At 42.2% G+C, this 21,899-nt stretch overlaps 2 protein-coding genes and 1 pseudogene across 3 annotated transcripts; 1 reads left to right on the top strand and 2 right to left on the bottom strand.

The window, feature by feature from the left end:
- The first annotated feature begins 733 nt into the window (after positions 1–733).
- On the top strand, positions 734–1,746 carry clec3ba (C-type lectin domain family 3, member Ba). Its single transcript, XM_085365267.1, has 3 exons — positions 734–890; positions 1,000–1,098; positions 1,293–1,746. Exons 1-3 carry the CDS (start codon positions 794–796, stop codon positions 1,691–1,693), a joined length of 597 nt encoding a protein of 198 aa, XP_085221393.1. The 5' UTR covers positions 734–793; the 3' UTR covers positions 1,694–1,746.
- Positions 1,747–3,351: 1,605 nt separating this feature from the next.
- Positions 3,352–21,503, bottom strand: LOC146622595 (CUB domain-containing protein 1-like). 2 transcript variants are annotated; one of them, XM_085365265.1, is made up of 10 exons: positions 21,434–21,503; positions 19,166–19,372; positions 18,708–19,070; positions 17,817–18,029; positions 17,359–17,721; positions 9,581–9,796; positions 9,123–9,485; positions 8,648–9,016; positions 4,184–4,260; positions 3,352–3,999 (listed from the first exon to the last, which is right to left on the bottom strand). In XM_085365265.1, the coding sequence occupies exons 1-10, from the start codon at positions 21,501–21,503 to the stop codon at positions 3,604–3,606; spliced, it is 2,637 nt and encodes an 878-aa protein (XP_085221391.1). In that variant the 3' UTR covers positions 3,352–3,603. The 2 variants fall into 2 exon arrangements, with proteins under 2 accessions (XP_085221391.1, XP_085221392.1); XM_085365266.1 differs by lacking the exons at positions 17,359–17,721; positions 17,817–18,029; positions 18,708–19,070; positions 19,166–19,372; positions 21,434–21,503 and adding exons at positions 5,927–6,283; positions 6,383–6,742; positions 7,563–7,754; positions 10,249–10,416 and having other exon boundaries at positions 3,352–3,973; positions 4,173–4,260.
- On the bottom strand, positions 15,581–17,161 carry LOC146622596 (uncharacterized; annotated as a pseudogene).
- Positions 21,504–21,899: the final 396 nt, after the last annotated feature.

Raw genomic sequence — 21,899 nt, 5'->3', positions numbered from 1 at the left:
AATGATAATTCTGTTTGCTTGCGTTTGCCAGGCTCTGTGAAATGTGGCTCTGTGGATAGTGACTGGTTGGAGTCTTGGCCAGTCTTCCCTTTCATTGCTGGCTGATGGTCAGTAAAACTCTATGGGCTTCCAGAAACATTTTAAAGTCAATTTCACAATAGTGAAATTACTTATTACACAAGTCTCTGCCACATGTCAGCTACACACCCTCCAGCTCATTTAGGCGATCCAGATGTAAGCTGTGGACCCCCCCAAAAAAAAAATATCCAACCTTTGGCCCTTAAAAGAAATACAGCTGGCTCTGTGACAGGAAAACAAGAGATTAGATCGACAGTTCAAAAAACTAAGATAAAAGCCTTTTCATGTGTTCGTCATTTTAATAGTTGTTGCCGTTAAACAAAAACCGATGCAGGTAATTGACAAAATAGCTTCATCAACATGCCGATCCTGTTAAATTCTATTAATGTAATAAATGACTGCACACTCAAAAAGACAAAAGGATATCTGTAATTTATTGGTGTCTTACAAACATATGGAAAAACCAGCCATGCTTGTCTGAACACTGTTAAATACAAAAAGCTGCTCCCCATCCATCTCGCCTCAGCCTTTCAAAAGCAACACAAACCTCTGTCAAACATCTGTAAAACATTTGTTCTCTCTCAGATAAGATTTCCTCACTCCGCTCTGTGCCTCCAGCCCGAGTGTGTAAAACGCCACAGTCTGGCCAGCGCTCAGAAGCTGTGCTGCACCAAAACAGGCTCCCTGCATTGGATTTAAGGTATTTTTTCCAGGTATGATGGATGCTAGAGGACTTTGGATGGTGCTCTGCCTTCTCTTGTTGGCACACTGCTCACCCCAGCAGAACTCGAAGAAAAGAAATGGCAAAAAAGGTAGGACTTCATATTCACCAGCTGAATATAAAATCAGTGGCTTCTACAGGACAGTATTGTTAGAGTTCACCTTGTTTTTTTGTTTGTTTGTTTCGGTAATTTTGTGCAGAATCTGCCATCAACTCTACAATCGAGAATCTGCAGAGGCAAATTGATGACATTACTCGGGATCTGACCATGCTGAAAGAGCAGCAAGCTTTACAAACAGGTGTAGACTTCTTCACAAACACCATGCAGTTAGATTTTTTGTAAAGAATGCCCCAAAGTTGCACAATCCACTCAAGTATTTGCTTCAGTTTGCAGGCTGCATGTCATTTTCTAGTTAAACAGCTTTCTAGAGATGGAGAGCTGAAACAGATCCAGGGCTTTTGAACCACTTCCTCATAATTCCCTCTCTATCAGTTTGTCTAAAGGGCACAAAGATCCACAGAAAGTGTTTTCTGGCCAATCTGGTGAAACAATCCTTCCATGCCGCCAGTGAAGACTGCATCGCCAAAGGAGGCAGCCTAAGCACTCCTCTAACAGGAGACGAAAACGACCATCTCTACAGCTACGTACGCCAGAGCATCGGCCCCGATGAGCACATCTGGCTGGGCATTAATGACATGGTTACCGATGGCCACTGGGTTGACCAATCAGGCTCTAATGTGCGCTTCAAAAACTGGGAGACTGAAATCACCCAGCAGCCAGATGGGGGATCCAGCCAGAACTGCGCCGTCCTCTCCATCACGGCCAACGGGAAGTGGTTCGATGAGAACTGCAGGGCTGAGAAGGCGTCTGTGTGCGAGTTCAACATCGTCTGAGAGACCATCTGTTGCTCCGTTTTTCAGTCTCTGACATTGCTTTGTAAGCATGAAGTGCAACATTATGAAATGCGCTGAAAAATAATGCGCTGCATCTTTAATCAGCCTGCATTTTCTCGGCCAAGCCTTCCAGATGTCAGTCCAGAACAGAGATTTCACTTGGTGCTCTTTGTATAAGCTACACCCACTTGTACATACACTCCATAAACAATGCTTTAAATATTCATTGAGGTAAACACTGGAGGGTTTGTCTTTATTTTTCTCTTATTAGATGCCAGTTAACATAACAAAATCTTTTCTTACTGAGTTACTAAGTTCTTTTTACAAAGTGCCTTTTCTGTGCCACCTTCTTTATTTCTAAATGTTAAGTTATGCTTCTCATGTTTTATTACAGGATATTAATGAACATGTTTACCATTTTATTCTTCTCTCTGATGTAAAAAACAAACAAACAAACAAACAAACAGCAGCAGATATAATGTGAATGTACTACTCCTCATACAGAAAAAAGCTTTTGTAACAAATCTATTACAACCAAAGGTAATAAATAAAACCTGGGTTATGATTGTTGTCATTTTCACGGTCACATCATAAGATCATACATTCATTTCCTCCATGAATAAACTAAACAAAAACAAAGCATGAGCATAGGGTAGTTTCTCGTTTAGTTTTGGTTTTTAAATAGGTGTGCCAAGTTGACTGATTCATTGTATTGTGCAACTGATTCAGTATGAACGTAAGACTCCCGCCTGTCCAATTTATACTGGAACTAAATCCAGCCTATTCACTAAGAGAGAATGATGAGAGTATGATGAGTACAGTCACGTAACACTAACACACACACACACACACACACACACACACTCTACATTTTGTGTTTGCATTCAAAGTACTTTACTCACCCAAATGAAGGCGACAGATCAACAAGTCTGAACACTTCCAAACTTCCGGATTTTAAAGGCTCCTCTAAAGTTTCTTTACTCACTGTGAGCCACTGAGACTGTAAAACATTTATGGCCACACTCCGTGGGGAAGAGGAATTTTCAAGACCAAAGTCCTTCTGAAGCACTTTTCCTCAAAGAGGACAGATGCATGCCTTGAAAGAAAACTTTTCTCTTTCATGTTTAGGCTCATGCTAGAATAAGGGACATTTAAACAGCAACATATTACAGCTCACTACTAAATAAATACATTTTATGGCAGATGCAGCTGCTGATATAATGCAAATAAATGTATATTTTTCCTCATTGTAATCCAAACAAAGCTGTGTCTGTCCTCATAACAAATGGTGAAACAGGTTTTTTTAACTACTGATCAGTGCTGATCATGATATACAGTCTCAGTATGAACTAGTAGCACTTTAGGCTCGAGCTTCTCAAATGCTCGGTTTCAGTTTGGCACCGTCCCAGTAACACAAATGACTGAAAACAACTATAAGATCCTTACTAATTTCTAAAGGGAGCCTGACCTATATGTAAGGCTCATTTATGGTGTAATGACACTACAGCTAGAAAACAAAAAGCAACAATGAACAACATACGGCTGCTGCAGTCCAGACCGTTGTGTTCTGATAACGATATAATGTATTTACAAAATATCACAAATGGAAAACGTTCATTTCCTGAAAGCAACAGAAGACCTCTTTATAAAAACTAAAAACCTGTGTAGAAGGAATGATTAAGTGCTGCTTTTGAAAAAGAAGAACCTTAACCTGAGACAAAACGCTGTAACAGCTGCAGACAGGTTTGGAAGCTGTTTGTGTGTGCCTCACTTTAGTGCAAAAGCTGCACTCAACACAAAAAAAAAGTGTCTTTTGGGGGTCTGAACAGCGAGCAAACACACGGGGAATAAATATCCCAAAGTTCAAGTGGGTCAAGAGAAAAATCAAAAAGTCGAGTCCAATCTTCTGCTCAGTTGCCGCCCTCTGGCTCCAGTCGAGGCCCCAGATTTGAAGACTGTTCGTCCTCACTTTGGTCCATCAGGGTTTGGTCTTGGCTCGGAGACCTGTTGGGAAGTGGAGGACCCTTCTGTGACGAGAGCAGTGGCTTTTGAGAGTCTGTGTGTCCCGTGAAATGTTGGTATGTTTCTCCATAGATGCCAATATCTGCACCCTTTTTCAGCAGGTGTGTGTAGACGAGTGTGTCGTCGATGGAGGTGTACACGTGAGCGTCATCGTCTTCGTGTGTTTTCGGGGGTCCGTTGTATCCTGGCAGGAAGTTGATGCCATTTGGATTATAGACAGAGACTTCGTGATTGAGCTTCTTCTTCTTCTTCTTCTTCCTATTTGGCAGAAAAGAAGATCGGAGCTTTTTTAAATTAAATTTACTGATAAATTATGCTCGCTATGATTTTCGATGAAGGACAAAAATTTCTAGCAGGTTGAGGAGAGCAGATAAGTAAACAATGTGAAAATACCCATGTTAACTGTAAAGAAAAATAATAAAACTCAAAGAACAAAGGATAAAAGAGTAATACTCACCTAATCACCACACAGACCACAACCAGCACCATTACAAAAATGACCAGCAGAGCAGCCACCACACTCAGGATGTTGATTAGTAAAAGGCCTAGAAAGAAAAAAATGGCAACAAACACCATAGTCAGCTTTTTCTATCACATTTTTCCCTGACATTGACAGACGGATGGTGGACGCTCCTGCAGTGATGCAGACACTGCATCAATCTGTTGTGGTAATGAGAGCTGAGTATGACAGCAAGGCTCTCGATTTACCGGTTGATCTACCATCCAACCCTCACCTATGGTCACAAACTCTGGGCAGTGATTAAAAGAAACGAGTTTTCTCTGAAGGGTGGGAGGTCTCTCCCTTAGAGAGAGGTAGGTGGTTCGGGAATCTGACTAGGATGGCTTCTGGGAACCTCTTGGCTGAAGTGTTTCCGGAATTTCCCACCGGAATGATGCCCTAGGACACACCCAGGACATGCTTGGGAGATTACATCTCTCAGCTGGCCTGGAAATGCAGCAGTATTCCTCCAGATAAGCTGGAGGGGGTAGTTGGGAAGAGGGAGGTTCTGGGTGTCCTTGCTTAGGCTGCTGCCTCCTGAAGCTGAAGAATTAATAAAAATATAGATAAATACAATCCTGGTACTGGAGCTTTCTTCTTGCACAAGAGAGAAAGAAGGAAAGTAACTGCGTAAGTAACTTTTCCCCCAAACAGAACATTGATTAAAAATCAGCAAAGCAGAATAAAACTTTGCACTAAGGTTAAAAAAAGAAAACCGTTTCAGTATCCATGACCTCCACGCTCCCAACTTTGAAGCCATACTACAGCTTCATACTCCTGTATGCTACAGCTGCAGCAGTTCTTTAGGCGAAATACTAATGCCAATCAGTCAGTGATGATACTTTATGTAAATACATCTGGCGAGCAGAGCACCAACAAATTAAATTCCTCAACAAGCTGCGTATGACATTTTACCAGCCCATCACACCTCCAGCTGTACGGCAAGTCTGTGTATGAATCTCATTTCTTAATGAGAAACCAAAAGCACAGAACAGAGCAAAGTCTTCACTTCACACAACTGGGAACCAGTGCTCAGTCTGGGCAAGCAAGTCATGTTTCTGTGACACATCACCGATGACACATACTGTCATTCTTTCAGAGCCGTTAAAACAACCTGCCCTGACTGAACTGACTGTGCACTGGTAGGATCACATGGAGGAGGCTTTTGAAAGCAAGCTGGCCAAGTTTTAAGGACTTGTTTCGGGAGGACTGCCAGAAAAAGGTCATCTTCCTGTTGAAGTAGGCTGCAGAGTCCTCACCCTGCCAGGCGTGAAGAGACCACACAGAAACACAGCTATCAGGACTGCAAAAGAAGCAGCTGATGGAGCCTCCAGGTGGATTAAGTGGGGAAATCTGAGGCTTAATGTCAGGACCTGATCAATCCCTGGCTGGGTCGCCAATCCGAATCACCCAAGGAATCTAGGAAAGATCACTGATGATGCTCGCCAGGATGCATCTTTCATCTACATATGCACAACAGTGTATTGACCGAAATGTTCAGCTGGCTAACATCCTTATCAAGGCAACAGAAACAAGCTGATGCATGCTGAAAATTAAAGTTTGTCACATTCGTCTTCAAAAGCCAGAGGACCTTGAGTGTCTGGACAAATTTTCATGGAAATTCATTGAAATATTCTTGAGAATTATATATCTATTTTTTAAAAATCAGAAAATTATGATATAGATTAAGTAACTGTAAAGTTTCCTCTTACCATTGCTCTTCTGCAGGGAGATCTTGGTAATTACGCTGAAGTTTCCTCTTTCAGGCAAACAGTTGGACATGTTGAGGTAGAAGCTCTCAGAGACCGTGAGCTCGCTATTGGCCACCTCATCCTCCCTGCGGCTGTAGTCCTCCTTGGGGCTGCCCATTCTTTGCACCCGGATGTTGGTGTGGCGGTTGATGCACTTGGGCTGGCTGAGCTTGGTAAAAATCAGCTGCGCCTCCATCTTCGGAGGAACTGAGACAATCCAGGAGACGGTGGAGTAGGCCTTCATTCCCGCTGGCCAAGCTGGAGTAGCCACAAGTTCTGGGGTGTCTCTCTTTGGAGAAACGGTGAATATGTATCTTTCTGAAGGTTATTGCAAAAAGAAAACAATGTGAAATATTAATGGTTATTTAATGTTCTTATTTTATTCAGCTTATCCCCTTCAAGTGTGCTTGTTTTTACCTGTAATCTCTTTTTCAAAACTGGCATTCAACACAGCCGATCTTGGTGCTTTAGCATTCATGCTGGACCACCATGTGACAGACACACTTGTGTGAATGTGGACGGTCTGTATGGCTCCGTTGGGGCAGAAGGTCCCAATAGTTGCTCCATTCTCTTCTGCCACGTTAATAGTGACGCTGTCATCACATAGCTGTCCAGGTAGGGACTGCTTAAGGGGCCCGGTGGGAGAAATCAGCTTTACCGTGCCGTGCTGACCGGGACGCAGTATCCACGTCACACGGCTCAGAGGTGCAGGGAGGCATGATGGCAGCAGAGGCACCGACAGACTGACTGGATCAGGACATTTACCAGAACTACAATCTGAACGGAAAGAGGTTCTCAAATGAAACTGATAAAGTTCTTTACAGTACAATGAGAAGCACTTTTAGTAGAAGGTAGTACAGATGTTTTTAAACACATGGTCTGAACTAACTTTAATGAACCTGTAAGCACATGTGAGTACTAATGTATTTGCCAACAGCTGTAACATCTCCTTTGAGCACCCAAATTAGGAGGCGTGTATATAAACTGAAAAATAAAATATAATAAAATATAACTTAGTAACAAATCTAAAACAGCAGTGAATATTTATCCTTAAATTACACTATATTACAATGCATTTTAAACGCCTTCATTAGTATTATTATTATTATTATTCCGTCTTAAAATCAAAATTTTGAATATTTTCAGCTGAACCAACTCTGATTTGCCTGAAAATTATATGGATTAAAAGTAAATAATGAACTTCGCCTTGGTATAAGAAATACTTTATATTTATTTATTTTTTTTAAAAAGATCCCACCATTCACTTTCCAGAATTATGATAAGAAAAACCAGTAAAAATTTCTTTTGAGATATTCAAATATTGCCTCCGATTTTAAAATGAGAAACACGGTGGAAGTCAGACTATTTCTCAAAAATTATATTTTTAAAATTATTTAATATATTATGTAAAAAATTCACAGCAATCATTTTAAATATATGTTCAAACTTTGGACCATAGAATTTTTAGCCAAATCTAAGATGATTTAGATTAAATGACAAAAGTATTATAATGAATTATTGATGATACATCTGTGGATTTTACACAGTGAGGCTTAAACAGCTGATGAAACGAGAGTTTAAGTAAATCTTGAGTTACCTATGACTTGCGTGGCTCTGACTTCCATGTTGCCAGGAAAGCAGTCCTCAAAAGACAGATCAGCACTTGATGTGACTGTGATGTTGTCTTTTTTCGCCGAGTTTATTTTCATCACGCAGTCAGGGGTCGATGTCACCGTGGAAATGTTGAGAGAAAGGCCCTCAGTTTTGCTGAGATCTACTCTACATGGCACTGGAAGGGTTGGGGGCAACAAAACAAAGCACGTACAACAAATGTGATTCCTCAAACTTTCCTGGAAATTTATCAGTGCTGTCATACATGACTAAGAGATTAGGCAATTTAAGAGTTTTCCTGGGCTCAGAAACAGGCCATAACACACACTTTCCAAGTCCCTCCTATTCACAAATATTACAAGAAAGGGAACATTGTCATACCACTGACTAATCAAACTGCACCTTTGTTGTAACCTTTAAGACGATAGAAAAAGAAAAAAGAAAGAAACTATTTATACAAGTACATGCTGCCACATGCAGAGCAGGCAGCACACATCTCCCCAACAGCAAAACCACTGTACAAAAGAAACTGCAGTACTAAATTTAGCCATGTGGGACCCACACATTATTAATCGGTTTTGGAAATGGAGCTACACTTAGTAACTACGTGTTTGAAACACTTGGAGTCAGACGAAGCATCAGCATCACCCAACACCTTACAGTGGGAGAAACCACAGACCAGACTATCTGAGCTCACCCTCTTTAATAATACTATAGCTAAAGACATAATGTGATGGAGCTTTTAACCCCTGTGACTAACATGCTTCTGGTGCTTGTTGCTTACTTGTGGGTCAGACTGCACTCATCAGCTACACACCTGTAAAGTCTGGTATGTATTTACACAGTTGTGCTGCTCTAACATAGAAAAAGTTTGACATATAGACATGTCACTGCACATAATAACACACCTTCAAAACATGAAGACATCCTCAGTATTCACTTGTAGTCTTGTTAGGGCCTTTTGATTAATTACAAGTCCAATACGCAATCTTCTTTCAGCTCCATTTTTGGTCTCTACCAACTCACACTTTTGTTACCAAATGCTCCACAAAGTGCTTATATGATACAGACCTGTTGAAGCTGGGCTGGAAGCAGACACCTTGAGGGTGAAGGTGAGTCCAGGAGAATCAGCAGGTGCTCTCTCCATCTCGCAGTTCCTCAGCGTGAGCAAAAAGTCTCCCTGGTTCTGGAGCGGCTGTGTGTCATTTAGCCCCAGAACCGATGTCACCCTGCCTTTCTGGTGGTACTCCACTGCTACTTCCTTCTTCACACAATCTGGCTGTGTGAGGTTTAGAAACTGAACATCAACCCCGTGTTTGTCTGGGACCTGAAAGTACCACTCCATGATGTCATCATCAGGAAAACTCTCTGGGTAGTCCGGCGAGAGCAGCTCTGAGGAAGAGGTCCCTTTTGGTAAAGTCAGAGAAATTCGGGCAAGAGCTACAACACACACACACAACACACCAAATAAATTGAAATTAAAACAAAAATTGTTAAATGACACTGTAATTTTGAAAGAAACACAAAACAATGAATGTAAACTCACACTTGATTTTTTCCCCCACAGTCACATCAAACTTGTCATTTTGCAGCTTCTGCTCTGCTGGGACGTCCACAGAAAAGCTGCCGCTTTTCAAAACCTGAGCACTGCTGATGGTGCCACTTCTGCAGTACTTCCCCACAGCCACATTGCCTGTAGACTGGAAGGCCTGGAGGGTGTAGGTGTGTCTGTCTGGACATTTCTCAGATGGATTGATCTGTTTAAGACCCGTGTTAGTGAAATCTATTTGGAAAGCTTTTGGCGCTGCGGCTGCTAGATTCCAGGTAAACGTGCGGTTAAAACGCAGCACATCAGTCGAGCTGAAGTCAGTCTGGATGATGTGACCACTGCATGACTTCGTGGTGCAATCTGAAAAGAGAAAATGAATCCACTCATACTGCGTTAGTCCACTAAGGACATTCAGTCTCACTGATAAAATAATCAGATATCACACAGACACTTACTTATACGCCGTACAATTTCTATACTGAATACATCTTGAGGTCTGGAGCATTCAAGCGCCACTGACACAGTACTTCCACTGAATGAGTTCAGAGATTCAATACTGCAACGTTGTGTGTTCCCTGATCCTGTACACACTTGGCAACCTTTGACCTGATTATTATTTCTGATGTTTATAGTGGCTCCTGGTTCAGCAGTGAGAGTCAACTTCTGGGCCCCTGGAAGCAAACAGAGAGTTATAGTGAGCAAAGGGATAAACATGTGTGACTTGTGTCATATCTGGAAATAACACAGTGAAATTCCATTCACAAATAAAACTGACTGCTGTGATGGATGAAGCTTGTCTTAAGTGTTCCTGTGACTAAGCAGGTCTGTACTGAGTAAACCTGAGCAAGCTCAGCACATAATATGGTGCTTCAGTCAGGGCTCTGGGTCGGCCATAACCTAGTTTACACTGAAATGTTTGTTATTCAAATTTACACAGGGGCAAAACCGGCACAGCCCATATCAAATGACACACTCTGGGAGCTTCTTGAAAGGGATTTTCTTGCTTCAGCTGTTTTCAGCTTCTGAGTGAAGACAGTGTCAATATTTAACGGACAGATCCACCAACCCACCAATATTTCACACTAAATCTCTCCCCCTGGCTCATATTTAAGGTTCGGATTACCTGACACGGTGGACACGATGAACGTAAGAAGTAAAATCCACAGAAGGGCCGCGCCTGTTGATACGGACATGCTGCCCTACAGTGAAGCTCTGAAACTTTCAATCCTGAGAGAAAAAACAAAAATAAAATCAGCGGACACATTTCATCGCTTCTTGTCTGGAGCTGGGACGCCACATTTTCCTCTGCGTTACATCAAGCTCACGGAGCAGTTGTTGACACAACGAGTCCACTCCCTATGTGAACGTGTGCCAGTAAGGAGGGAGTGTTGAGGCCAGGTGATGTTTAAAGGCGTGGCTAGAATCGCCATCTTGGCAGGTAGGCGTGCTGACGCGTTACGACACGTGATGTAGAACAAAAGTGCTAAAATAAAGTGAAATTTCTGGAAAATATGCAGAGTTTGATATATGATATTACCGGAAACGATAAAACAGGCTCAGTCCTCTCATGACAATAAAATCTAGATTTAGCCTGCACTGCTTTTAGACTTAAGGAATGCGATTAGTAACAACTGTGCTTGTCTTCTGTTTCATGTGAAAATCTTTATGATCGAGTGTAAAATAGCAGAACAGATCGAGGGAGTTGTGCCACACCCTGTTTCTAGGGAAGAAATTGATCATGTGACCGCACATTTATGGAGAGTCCGACATTTTTCTCATCCTGCAAAGAAGCGCCTCGTTGCATGAGAATTAAGCACATTTAAGTTCAAGTGATTTTTGCCTTTCCAGGTAAAATTTCTGTGATCAAGGTATTTTGATTATTTTGTCTGTTTTAAACAAGTTACACTATGAGTCTATACGCCTGTAGTTATGCCACAGAGTTATAATGTGGAGGACAGGCAGAGCTTCCACTCCGTTAGAGGACGTAAACAGAGCTGTGAACTATAGTGAGCAAGGTGGAGAAGGGGAAGTCCATTCGGGTGGCGAAGAAGATGCACATATGCAGGATGACATTAAAACGATCTATGGAGAAGAAAAAGATAGATGGAAAAGACCCTCCAACGCATAGTGAGAGCTGCAGAGAGGATCATTGGTGTCTCTCTCCCCTCCCTCCAGGACATTTACAGCACCCGTCTCACTAAAAAAGCCCTTTGCATAGCGGCTGATCCCACGCACCCAATGCAAAGCTTCTTCAAGCTGCTGCCGTCGGGGAGGAGACTGCGGAGTCTCCAGGCCAGGACCAGCAGGCTGAAGGACAGCTTCATCCATCAGGCTGTCAGGAAGCTTAACTCCCTCCCGATTCTGCCCCCTCTCCCCTCTCTCCTCCACGGTCTCACTGAACTCTGTCACACACACACAAACACACACACTCTCTGACTCACTCACTGGCCTGCACCAGTTACCAGTCACTTTGTGGAGCATTGGACTGCCATTACCTCATAAGACTTTGTTGTTACACTTTCTCTTACCGTACACTACTAAATCTCCATTTGCACTATTTGCCTATTTGCACTACTCTGCCTGGTTTACACTCAATGTCACTTACCCATTATATTGTATATTGTATAGCTTCCTTGTTATATGTAAAATTGTATTTATTTAAATTTTTACTTTTTAATTATTTTACTTGCATTTTTTTAAATCACTTTTATATTTAAATATATTTAAATGTTCATTTGCTATTTATCTAGGGATTGAAGAGTAACGCAATTTCTATTCTCCGTATGTCCTGTACATGTGGAAGAATCGACAAATAAAGTTGACTTTGACTTTGACTTTGACTTTTGAAACAAGGCCATTAAAGGATATAAAGGAACTGCACTTGCCTGTCCAGTCTTTGACGACCATATAGAGAAAGAACTGGCAGAACATATAAAGGCACAAGCAGCTTGATGTGTTCATTTCTTTGTGCATACTCAAAAGCCAGTTCACGGTATTTGAGTATGAACAAAGAAATGGATCAAAGAGGCAAACGCAGGTTGTGTTGTATTTATTTATTAAGATGAAGTAATTGGGAACATTAATCATAATAATTTTCCCCTCTGGATTACAAACGTCCTTCTGTGACAAACTAAGTTAAAGAAAAATTCATTTTTGTCCTCACGATAAACTGGTCAGTCCGGCCAGCAGATCACGTGCTGCGTGGTCTCATTTGTAGTAATTTCTTCTTTGTCTTCTTCTGGCAACCCATTTAATTGGAGCAAGGAGTTGTACTGCCCTCTAGTGGAAAAGAATGTAATTGTTCTGCCCGTTACTCACCGCTCGCTTAGAGTAGCTTCTTGGATGGGAAGCTTGAAGCTGTAATATTTACTTAACCAAAAAAAAAAAAAAAAAAAGAAAAGAAAAGAAAAAAGAGGGCGGATCGTATTGAAATTGGCACAGGAAAGAGAAACAAGTTTGTTTAAGACCACTGAAAACTTTTATCTGCACTTGTTGTCTGCTGGACGTTGCTCTGGAAGGAGAAAGCTTTGGTGTTCTATCCTATTCAGAGGAGACAACGCTGTGAAAATATATTGAAAGCTTGAATAAATATATTGAAAAGTAGAAAAGGAAGAACAGTTTAAATTACTACATAATGTTTATATAAATAAATATGAAAGAATAGTTTCACAGTGGACTCTCCATCATTCACACTAAAACAATAAATATCATGTAAGACAAGGTCAAGTGACTCCATAATATGGTCCATACACCCAAAATCCAGTCCATTTATGAGGTAAGATGGGAAAATATTGTTTATTCAGCAAAATTACAATGAAATTGAATACTTAAAATGACTCCTCTTGCAGGAGCTTTCCGGTCTTCAGGAACTCTCTCTGCAGGAGGGGGAGATACAGGAGAGGTGGAGGAAGATCTCAGCCTGGGCGTCTATTGTCTTATGTAGTCTGGAAGATGAGTGGATGGTGGGGTGGGTGCAGTTTTCTCTGTGGTGGGGTTGGGTGGACTGTCCCGGGCTCTGTGGGGCCGGGAGGCGCTGCTGCACTGGGCCCCGGTCTGGATGGGCCTGGGCCCCCTTTCCCTGGCGGGTCGCGGAGTATGGGGGTGCCTACTGGGGTCAGCGGGGGAGCTGGCCCCAGGGAGGGGTCACTTGCCCCTCCCTTCCTTCCCTCCCCATCTCCAGCTGCCTCCCTCTTCCCGCTCCACCACAACCACCCACACATGCAGGGCCTTGGAGTAGGGGTATGTCACCAGGGTGCAGAGGAGGCTACCCCCCCCGTCCCCTTCTGGCTGCCTCTGCCTCAATTTTATCCCACAACTTAGACATTCACATTACTCACACTCTCATTACACATACATATAGGATCTTGGGGGTGGGCACGATACACGGAGTCCAAATTACCATCAGGGTGTACACCTCACCCCTGGCGTCGTTGCCCACCTCTCAATTTTAAATACACGTAGACATTGAGGGCTAGCAGGAGGGACTATGCGCTTACCTGCTGCTCTCTGGCAGGTAGCTCCATGCCCTCCTGGGTTTTAAATGCACCTTAGAACACACATGCATCAACACTACAAGGAGCGGGTGGAGGGAGGTTTGGAGTCTTCTCTCACCCCCGTTCTCTGCGGCCTGCTGGAGCGGGGGGGCTAGGAGGAGTTGGCCGTCCGACTGCGGTCTGGGGTGTGGGGCCTCCCTGCTGCTGCGGAGTCGGGGCGGTCTGCCTCTCCCCACCGCAGGGAAAAGGGTAACACCACCTGGGTCTGGGTGCAGTTCCCCCCTCCAGGGTCAAGGGTACCTAGACCCGGTTTGTAGAGTACGCTTGGGGAGTGTGATCGTGTGTACAGCGTCTCTTTATGTCTGTCTCCACGTTGGTTGAGTGTGGAGTAAGTGCATATGAGAGCATGAGGGTGGGAATGGATGTTTGTATCTGTGTGTGCCTGTATGTCTGTGTCTATATGTCAGGTTGGGTGTCAGGCGCCACCTCTCTGGGGACATCTCAGGCCCTCCAAGGTTTGGAGGCCTATCTCCCCCCACCACCACTTCCCCTGCCAGTGGCGGACTCCCTCAGACATCGGTGCGTTGGTGGTTCTTTGTGTCTGGGGATGGGCGTCCAGGTACACACCGGCTCACTCCTTGGCGGCCGCTTATCGGGGCCTGGAACCTGGGGCTCGCTCCGGCCATTTCGGAGGTGGGGTGCCCCCGGCCTCTCGGCCTGGGGCTCGGTCACTCAGGCGCAGCTGGCTGCCGGCGGAGCTCACGGGCGCGTCACTGCAACCCCCCCTGGCTTCTGCTCCGCGGCTGCTGAGTGAGCCCAAGCGCGTCCATGCTCACAGGTGTACACACGGGTGATCACACCCACAAACTACACCCTTTTTGGCTCCTACCTCAAAGCACACTGTGTTCTGTTGATCTTATGTGCTGCACAATAATGTTTAACATTTAGTATTTACTGTCATATTCCCATATATCATTGTGATGTTGTTTATTCTATTACTCTTGTTCTCTTCTGCTTGTTTTCTTTTTTCTTTCTCAACAGGTGATCCAGGTGATTGATATATGCATTTTTTTTCTTTTTTTTTCCTGCCCGTTCTGTTGGTTTTTGTTTTTTGCCCTTCTCCCCCGTCCCTCTTCTCAGCTGTTTCTCTTTCACTCTTTCTTTCTCCCCTTCTTTCCCCCAGTCAAGTCTGTCCCGTATTCAGCAAGTGAAAATAAAATAAACAATAAAGGGTGAATCAAATGGACCATTATGGCAAGGCTGGGATGGTCAATTTGGTAAAGTAAATCTGTTGGGCATCTTTCTTTGCCTTTAGACAATAATTCTGATGCAAAAGAGCCAAACGGGACAGGCAAAAAAGGAAAAAAAAGACTTTTGGATTTTTATGCACTACTTAAATGTACTTAATTTCTCCCCTTTCCTTTAAAATACCTGATATTCTGTAATACTAATAAATAAGTCATGAACTTTATAAAATTACTTGTGCACTACTTAAAATTAAATAAAATAATTTCTGTAAAAACCTGACTTCTCACCCCATTATTCCAGTGTACCTGCTTTAAGTTATTGCAGTCAAATAACTACACTGAAATTAAAAATAAAATACACTGAAATGCAGTTTAATTGCAGGGGAATTATGCCACTAGTCTCCGATGAGGACAAAGGACTCATCCCATCGTGACACATTAAAAAAGCAATATATTTGACCTTACTATGAAATAAATATGTTTTATGTCAGATGCAGCTACAGGGGATGATTGAGAGCAACTTTTGCAATCGAAGAGCCTTTAATCTGGGACAAAACGTTGTAACAGCTGCAGACAGGTTGTTTGTGTGTGCCTCACTTTAGTGCAAAAGCTGCACTCAGAAAAGGTGCTTTGTGAGGCAATCACACAGGGAATGAATATCCCAAAGTTCAAGTGAGTCAAGAGAAAAATCAAAAAGCTGAGTCCAGTCTTCTGCTCAGTTGCCGCCCTCTAGCTCCAGTCGAGGCCCCAGATTCGGGAGCTGTTCGTCCTCACTTTGATCCTTAGGCTGGTAAATCATATTCTGGTAAATTGTATTGTCCACCGGGGTTAGGATTTTGCTTGGTGGCTTGTTGGGGCGTGGAGGGCCCTGCTGTGATGAGAGCAGTGGCTTTTGAGAGTCTCTGTGTCCTGAAACAGGTTTATATGTTTCTTCATAGTTGCCAGTCTCTGCACCCCTTTTCAGCAGGTGTGTGTAGACGAGAGTGTCATCAATCTCTTCGTACACATGGGACTCATCATCTTTACAAGTCCCCAGCACGTCTGGGGATTCGTATCCTGGTAAGAAGTTGATGCCATTAGGATTATAGACAGCAACTTCATAATTGCCTTTCTTCTTCTTCTTCTTCTCCTTCTTCTTCTTGTTCTTCCTGTTTGGCGGGAAAAAAGAGAAGATTGGGATTATTTTCTGTTTTATTCAGCTATTGATGGGTCATCCCCTTTGAAAACACACTAAATAATAGAAATACTCACCTAATCATTACAACTAGCACTATGACAGAAATGACCAGCAGAGTAGCCACTACACCCAGGATGATGGTTAAAGGTGCTATAGAGGAGAAACAATTAACTTGGTTAACATTTGGATCACATTTTCGACTGTGCAGTGGTTGTAAAAAAGAATTCAACAATAAACAGAATTGCTGAAGCTGAAAAATCGTTCAATTATCGTTTATCCTCCCGAGTGTGAAGCTACACTACAGCCTCATATTCCTGTGGTGCCTTACACCAAATGCTAAAGTTATCAAGCTGATGTGATCTGGTCACAGTGCTGCAGTTCTTTTTGTCATAAACCAAAGTCTTGGAAAAATCTGGACCTAGTGATGACGAGGTTTTACCCAGACTATCGAGCCTCCAGCTGTTGGGCAAGTTTGAAATACCTTCCTAACCTGTTTGCTCTGGGGAGTCATGCTCAAACACAGTGTTGTGACCTCCCCAGGGTGTACCCTGAACTGCATAAGTGGAAGAAAACGTAACATTTGGGGCCTTGTTTTCGCTCTCTGTGGTCATCACTTCAAACATCTTCTACATTATGCAATGACAGAGCTTTATGCAAAAATCGATTAAAGCAGTTTTAGATTTCCAAAAGCAAATATTTTCCCCGGGAGTAACTCGGAATAACATCTCATGTATTTATTGTTAATGAAAGTACAAACTATGAATGAGTGAGTGCTTAATCTCGGATTGACACAATATATATATATTTTTTGTCATTGAAGTCAGTGCCGTTTTATTTTTTCAGACCTTTTGAACGGGGTGGGTAAGCAGACACCTTGAGGGTGAAGGTGAGTCCAGGAGAATCAGCAGGTGCTCTCTCCATCTCGCAGTTCCTCAGCGTGAGCAAAAAGTCTCCCTGGTTCTGGAGCGGCTGTGTGTCATTTAGCCCCAGAACCGATGTCACCCTGCCTTTCTGGTGGTACTCCACTGCTACTTCCTTCTTCACACAATCTGGCTGTGTGAGGTTTAGAAACTGAACATCAACCCCGTGTTTGTCTGGGACCTGAAAGTACCACTCCATGGTGTCGTCATCAGGAAAACTCTCTGGGTAGTCTGGCGAGAGCAGCTCTGAGGAAGAGGTCCCTTTTGGTAAAGTCAGAGAAATTCGGGCAAGAGCTACAACACACACAACACACCAAATAAATTGAAATTAAAACAAAAATTGTTAAATGACACTGTAATTTTGAAAGAAACACAAAACAATGAATGTAAACTCACACTTGATTTTTTCCCGCACAGTCACATCAAACTTGTCATTTTGCAGCTTCTGCTCTGCTGGGACGTCCACAGAAAAGCTGCCGCTTTTCAAAACCTGAGCACTGCTGATGGTGCCACTTCTGCAGTACTTCCCCACAGCCACATTGCCTGTAGACTGGAAGGCCTGGAGGGTGTAGGTTTGTCTGTCTGGACATTTCTCAGATGGATTGATCTGTTTAAGACCCGTGTTAGTGAAATCTATTTGGAAAGCTTTTGGCGCTGCGGCTGCTAGATTCCAGGTAAACGTGCGGTTAAAACGCAGCACATCAGTCGAGCTGAAGTCAGTCTGGATGATGTGGCCACTGCATGACTCCGTGGTGCAAGCTGAAAAGAGACAATGAATCCACCCATGCTGTGTTAGTCCACTCAGGACTTTCAGTCTCACTGATAAAATAATCAGATATCACACAGACACTTACTTATACGCCGTACAATTTCTATACTGAATACATCTTGAGGTGTGGAGCATTCAAGCTCCACTGACACAGTACTTCCACTGAATGAGTTCAGAGATTCAATACTGCATTTTTTAATAATTGATCCTGTACACACTTGGCAACCTTTGACTTTATTATTATTTCTGATGTTTATAGTGGCTCCTGGTTCAGCAGTGAGAGTCAACTTCTGGGCCCCTGGAAGCAAACAGAGAGTTATAGTGAGCAAAGGGATAAACATGTTGGGTCCTGTATTATATCTGGAAATAACAGAGTGAAATTACCATTTAGATGAGATTAAATTCACAAATACAACTAACTGCAGTGACAGATGAAGCCTACGGCTTGTCTCCTCCTATAACTAAGCAGCTCTGTATTGTGGAACAAGTTAGAATCCAGATTAGCGATCAAGAGGTATAAAATCACTGCGTACTAGCTAATCAGTACTCCAGTGAATAGCTTCACCATTCAATGAAGATTCGTTGGAATCTAAAATCTAAAGTCTTTGTGTTTCCCTGATGAGCATCAGTAATGAATACAAATTATTACATGCAGCTTTACTCTTTAGATTTTTTTATGCCAGCAAACATTTTTTCAAAATTGATTATATGATCATAAAACAGGACACCTACACTGTATTAGCTGACCTCTCACCAAATTTCTATGTATACACAGAGTCTGCACCTGATAGAATAAAAAATCTATTATGGGGCTGATTGTCACAAGGTATAAAACACACACACACACACACACACACACACACACACACACACACACACACACACACACACAAAACACAAAAAATTTAATTAAAATGAAAACAAAAATTGTTACATTTTAAAAGAAACACAAAAAAGTGACTGTAACTAAACTCACACTTGATTTTTTCCCGCACAGTCACATCAAACTTGTCATTTTGCAGCTTCTGCTCTGCTGGGACGTCCACAGAAAAGCTGCCGCTTTTCAAAATCTGAGCACTGCTGATGGTGCCACTTCTGCAGTACTGCTCCACAGCCGCACTGCCCGTAGACTGGAAGGCCTGGAGGGTGTAGGTGTGTCTGTCTGGACATTTCTCAGATGGATGAATCAGTTTAAGACCCGTGTTAGTGAAATCTATTTGGAAAGCTTTTGGCGCTGCGGCCTCTAGATTCCAGGTAAACGTGCGGTTAAAACGCAGCGCATCAATTGAGCTGAAGTCAGCCTGGATGATGTGGCCACTGCATGACTCCGTGGTGCAAGCTGAAAAGAGACAATGAATCCACCCATGCTGTGTTAGTCCACTCAGGACATTCAGTCTCACTGATAAAATAATCAGATATCACACAGACACTTACTTATACGCCGTACAATTTCTATACTGAATACATCTTGAGGTGTGGAGCATTTCAATTCCACAGTACTTCCTTTTAAATAATTCAGAGATTCAGCGTTGCATTTTTTAATAATTGATCCTGTACACACTTGGCAACCTTTGACTTTATTATTATTTCTGATGTTTATGGTGGCTCCTGGTTCAGCAGTGAGAGTCAACTTCTGGGCCCCTGGAAGCAAACAGAGAGTTATAGTGAGCAAAGGGATAAACATGTTGGGTCCTGTATTATATCTGGAAATAACAGAGTGAAATTACCATTTCGATGAGATAAAATTCACAAATATGACTAACTGCAGTGACAGATGATTTCTCCTATAACCAAGCAGCTCTGTATTGTGGAACAAGTTAGATTCCAGATTAGAGATCAAGAGGTAGAAAATCGCTGCAGTACTTCGGTAAATAGCTTCACCATTCCTGGAAGATCATTTGGATCTACGTGGGAAGAATGGATGGCATCTAAAGTATTTGTATTTCCCTAATGAGGATCAGTAATTTGTTATTGCAGCAAATTGTTATTGTTCTATAGTCATCATTATATGATCATAAAACAGGACACCTACACTTTATTTGCTGACCTCTTACCAAATTTCTGTGTATGCACCGAGTCTGCACCTGAGAGAATAAAATAAATCTATTACGGGGCTGATTGTCACAAGGTATGGAGTAGGTTGTCCCTGTAGTTATCAACGGGGTTTCAGTAAAAGAAAAAGTGAGTTAAAAAAGAATAACAACAACCTTGTATTTAAGCTGTGAATTTGAACCAGTGATAATTACTACGAATTATGTATGTATTATATATGAGAAATCTGCAGTGCTTTAACAACCTTTATTAAAGACACAATAAACACTGAAGACAGATTCCACATCCATGATTTTGAATTGATGTCATTTTGAAAAAGCAGGTTGTTCTGTATATTTGTTTAAACAGACTTTTGGTGCAAGATTTTCCAACTGATAAACCGAATTCAATACCAGGAATTCAATTTGAATAGGGATCCACAGGACATGTGGAACAGCTTAAGTCTACCTTACTACTAAAAGAAGTGCAAACTGTGCATTGCATTGTCATAGGAATGCCTGTATGTATTATGCCATGTATTATTTTGGTTAATTAGAATGTGTATAAAATGTTGTTAGACTTGATTGTAATCTCTTTTATACTGCTCTTTAACATGAACCAAGAATGCCTGTTCAATCAGCTTCATGAGAATAATTGGCAGCTATTCGTTATTCTGGTTAATAAAACTCTCTTATCAAGGAGTGCTCTCTTAGTGCTGCTGTTTATACCTAAGGTGATGGCTGCACATTGGAGCTCTGAAACTTTAAACTGGATACATTTAAGCATTCAAATCTCGTTCCCCACAGCCTAATAAAGGAGATGTGAAAATTGCTTCAGTTTCTCAGCAGATCAAGGTGAAATTAAATTGATTGATTGAACAGGTATTCTCTGTGTCCTCTGTTCTAATAATTACAACAAAAAGTTTCATTAGTGCTGCTATCATCTTAAATATATTAATAAAAGTTTCTGGAGGTCATCCAAGGTCCACCAGCCCCTTTCTTTACTGTGAAAAGGTTGTGAAACATAAACCAGTATTGTATACATATATATATATAAAACAATCGCGACCTTAACACATGTTGTAGATGAGAGAAGCAGTGAAAACACGTCGCTTCCAGCCAGAGAAACTCGGGGCATAACCGGCTGTGTTTTAGTTTTTAATCTGTCAGCTGCGGACTCTGTGAGAGTAAAGATTAACTATAAAAACACAATGATTTAGGATCATACTTTAATGCGTATAAAACAATAACAATAAAATTTTTCATTATTAAGTTGCGTTTTAGAATCTGTATATTTCTGCTGTTCATCAGGGAAACACAAAGACTTTGGAAGCCATTAAAAACAAAAGTCTCATGTCCACACTCAGAGGTCTCAGAGATCTTCCGGGAAATGCTGCGCTATTTTCTCGAAAACTGATCAGTCAGTGGTGATTCATACCCACTGATCTCCCGTTGACCACTTCCGCTGTGGACTCGTTATATGGCGTGGCGATTTACCGAAAACAGCCGTACTCAGTATCACCTGACACTCACGCTCTGAGAGCTTCTTGAAAGGGATTTTCTTGCTTCAGCTGTTTTCAGCTTCTGAGTGACATTAGTGTCAGTATTTAACGGACAGATCCACCACCACACCAAATCTCTCCCACTGGTTCATATTTAAGTTTCAGGTTACCTGACACGGTGGAGACAGTGAATGTAAGAAGTAAAATCCACAGAAGGGCCGCGCCTGTTGATACGGACATGCTGCCCTACAGTGACGCTCTGAAACCTTCAATCCTGGGGTGTTAACTGAAGCTCAGCTAGTTGTTGTTGACTCCTAATTGTGAAAGTGTGCCAGCAAGGAGGGAGTGTTTACGCAAGGTAAAGATTAAAGGCGCGGTCAGGAGGACCATATTGGCAGGTATAGGACACAGATGCGTTAGGACAGCCCTGTAGCCCAGTAAAAAATAAAATCCTGAAAAGTATCATGGAGAATTTTTAAAAAAGAAGCTAATATACGAGAACTGTTGCCTGAAACGGCAACTCACCCTTAATCACGTCATTTCAATAAAGATGTCACGATTTAAGATCGCATTGTTATAGAGCCTTAGTTAATGTGAGCAGGACGCCTAACACCTGTGACTGTCTTCTGTTTCTTG

The sequence above is a fragment of the Diplotaxodon limnothrissa genome, linkage group LG11 (assembly GCF_057381915.1).
Source record: "Diplotaxodon limnothrissa isolate DT_005_m linkage group LG11, D_limnothrissa_male_GT1.1, whole genome shotgun sequence".
Lineage (NCBI taxonomy): Eukaryota > Metazoa > Chordata > Actinopteri > Cichliformes > Cichlidae > Diplotaxodon > Diplotaxodon limnothrissa.
The sequence above is the reverse complement of the archived record's forward strand: the minus strand, read 5'-3'. Positions and strand labels throughout refer to the sequence as shown.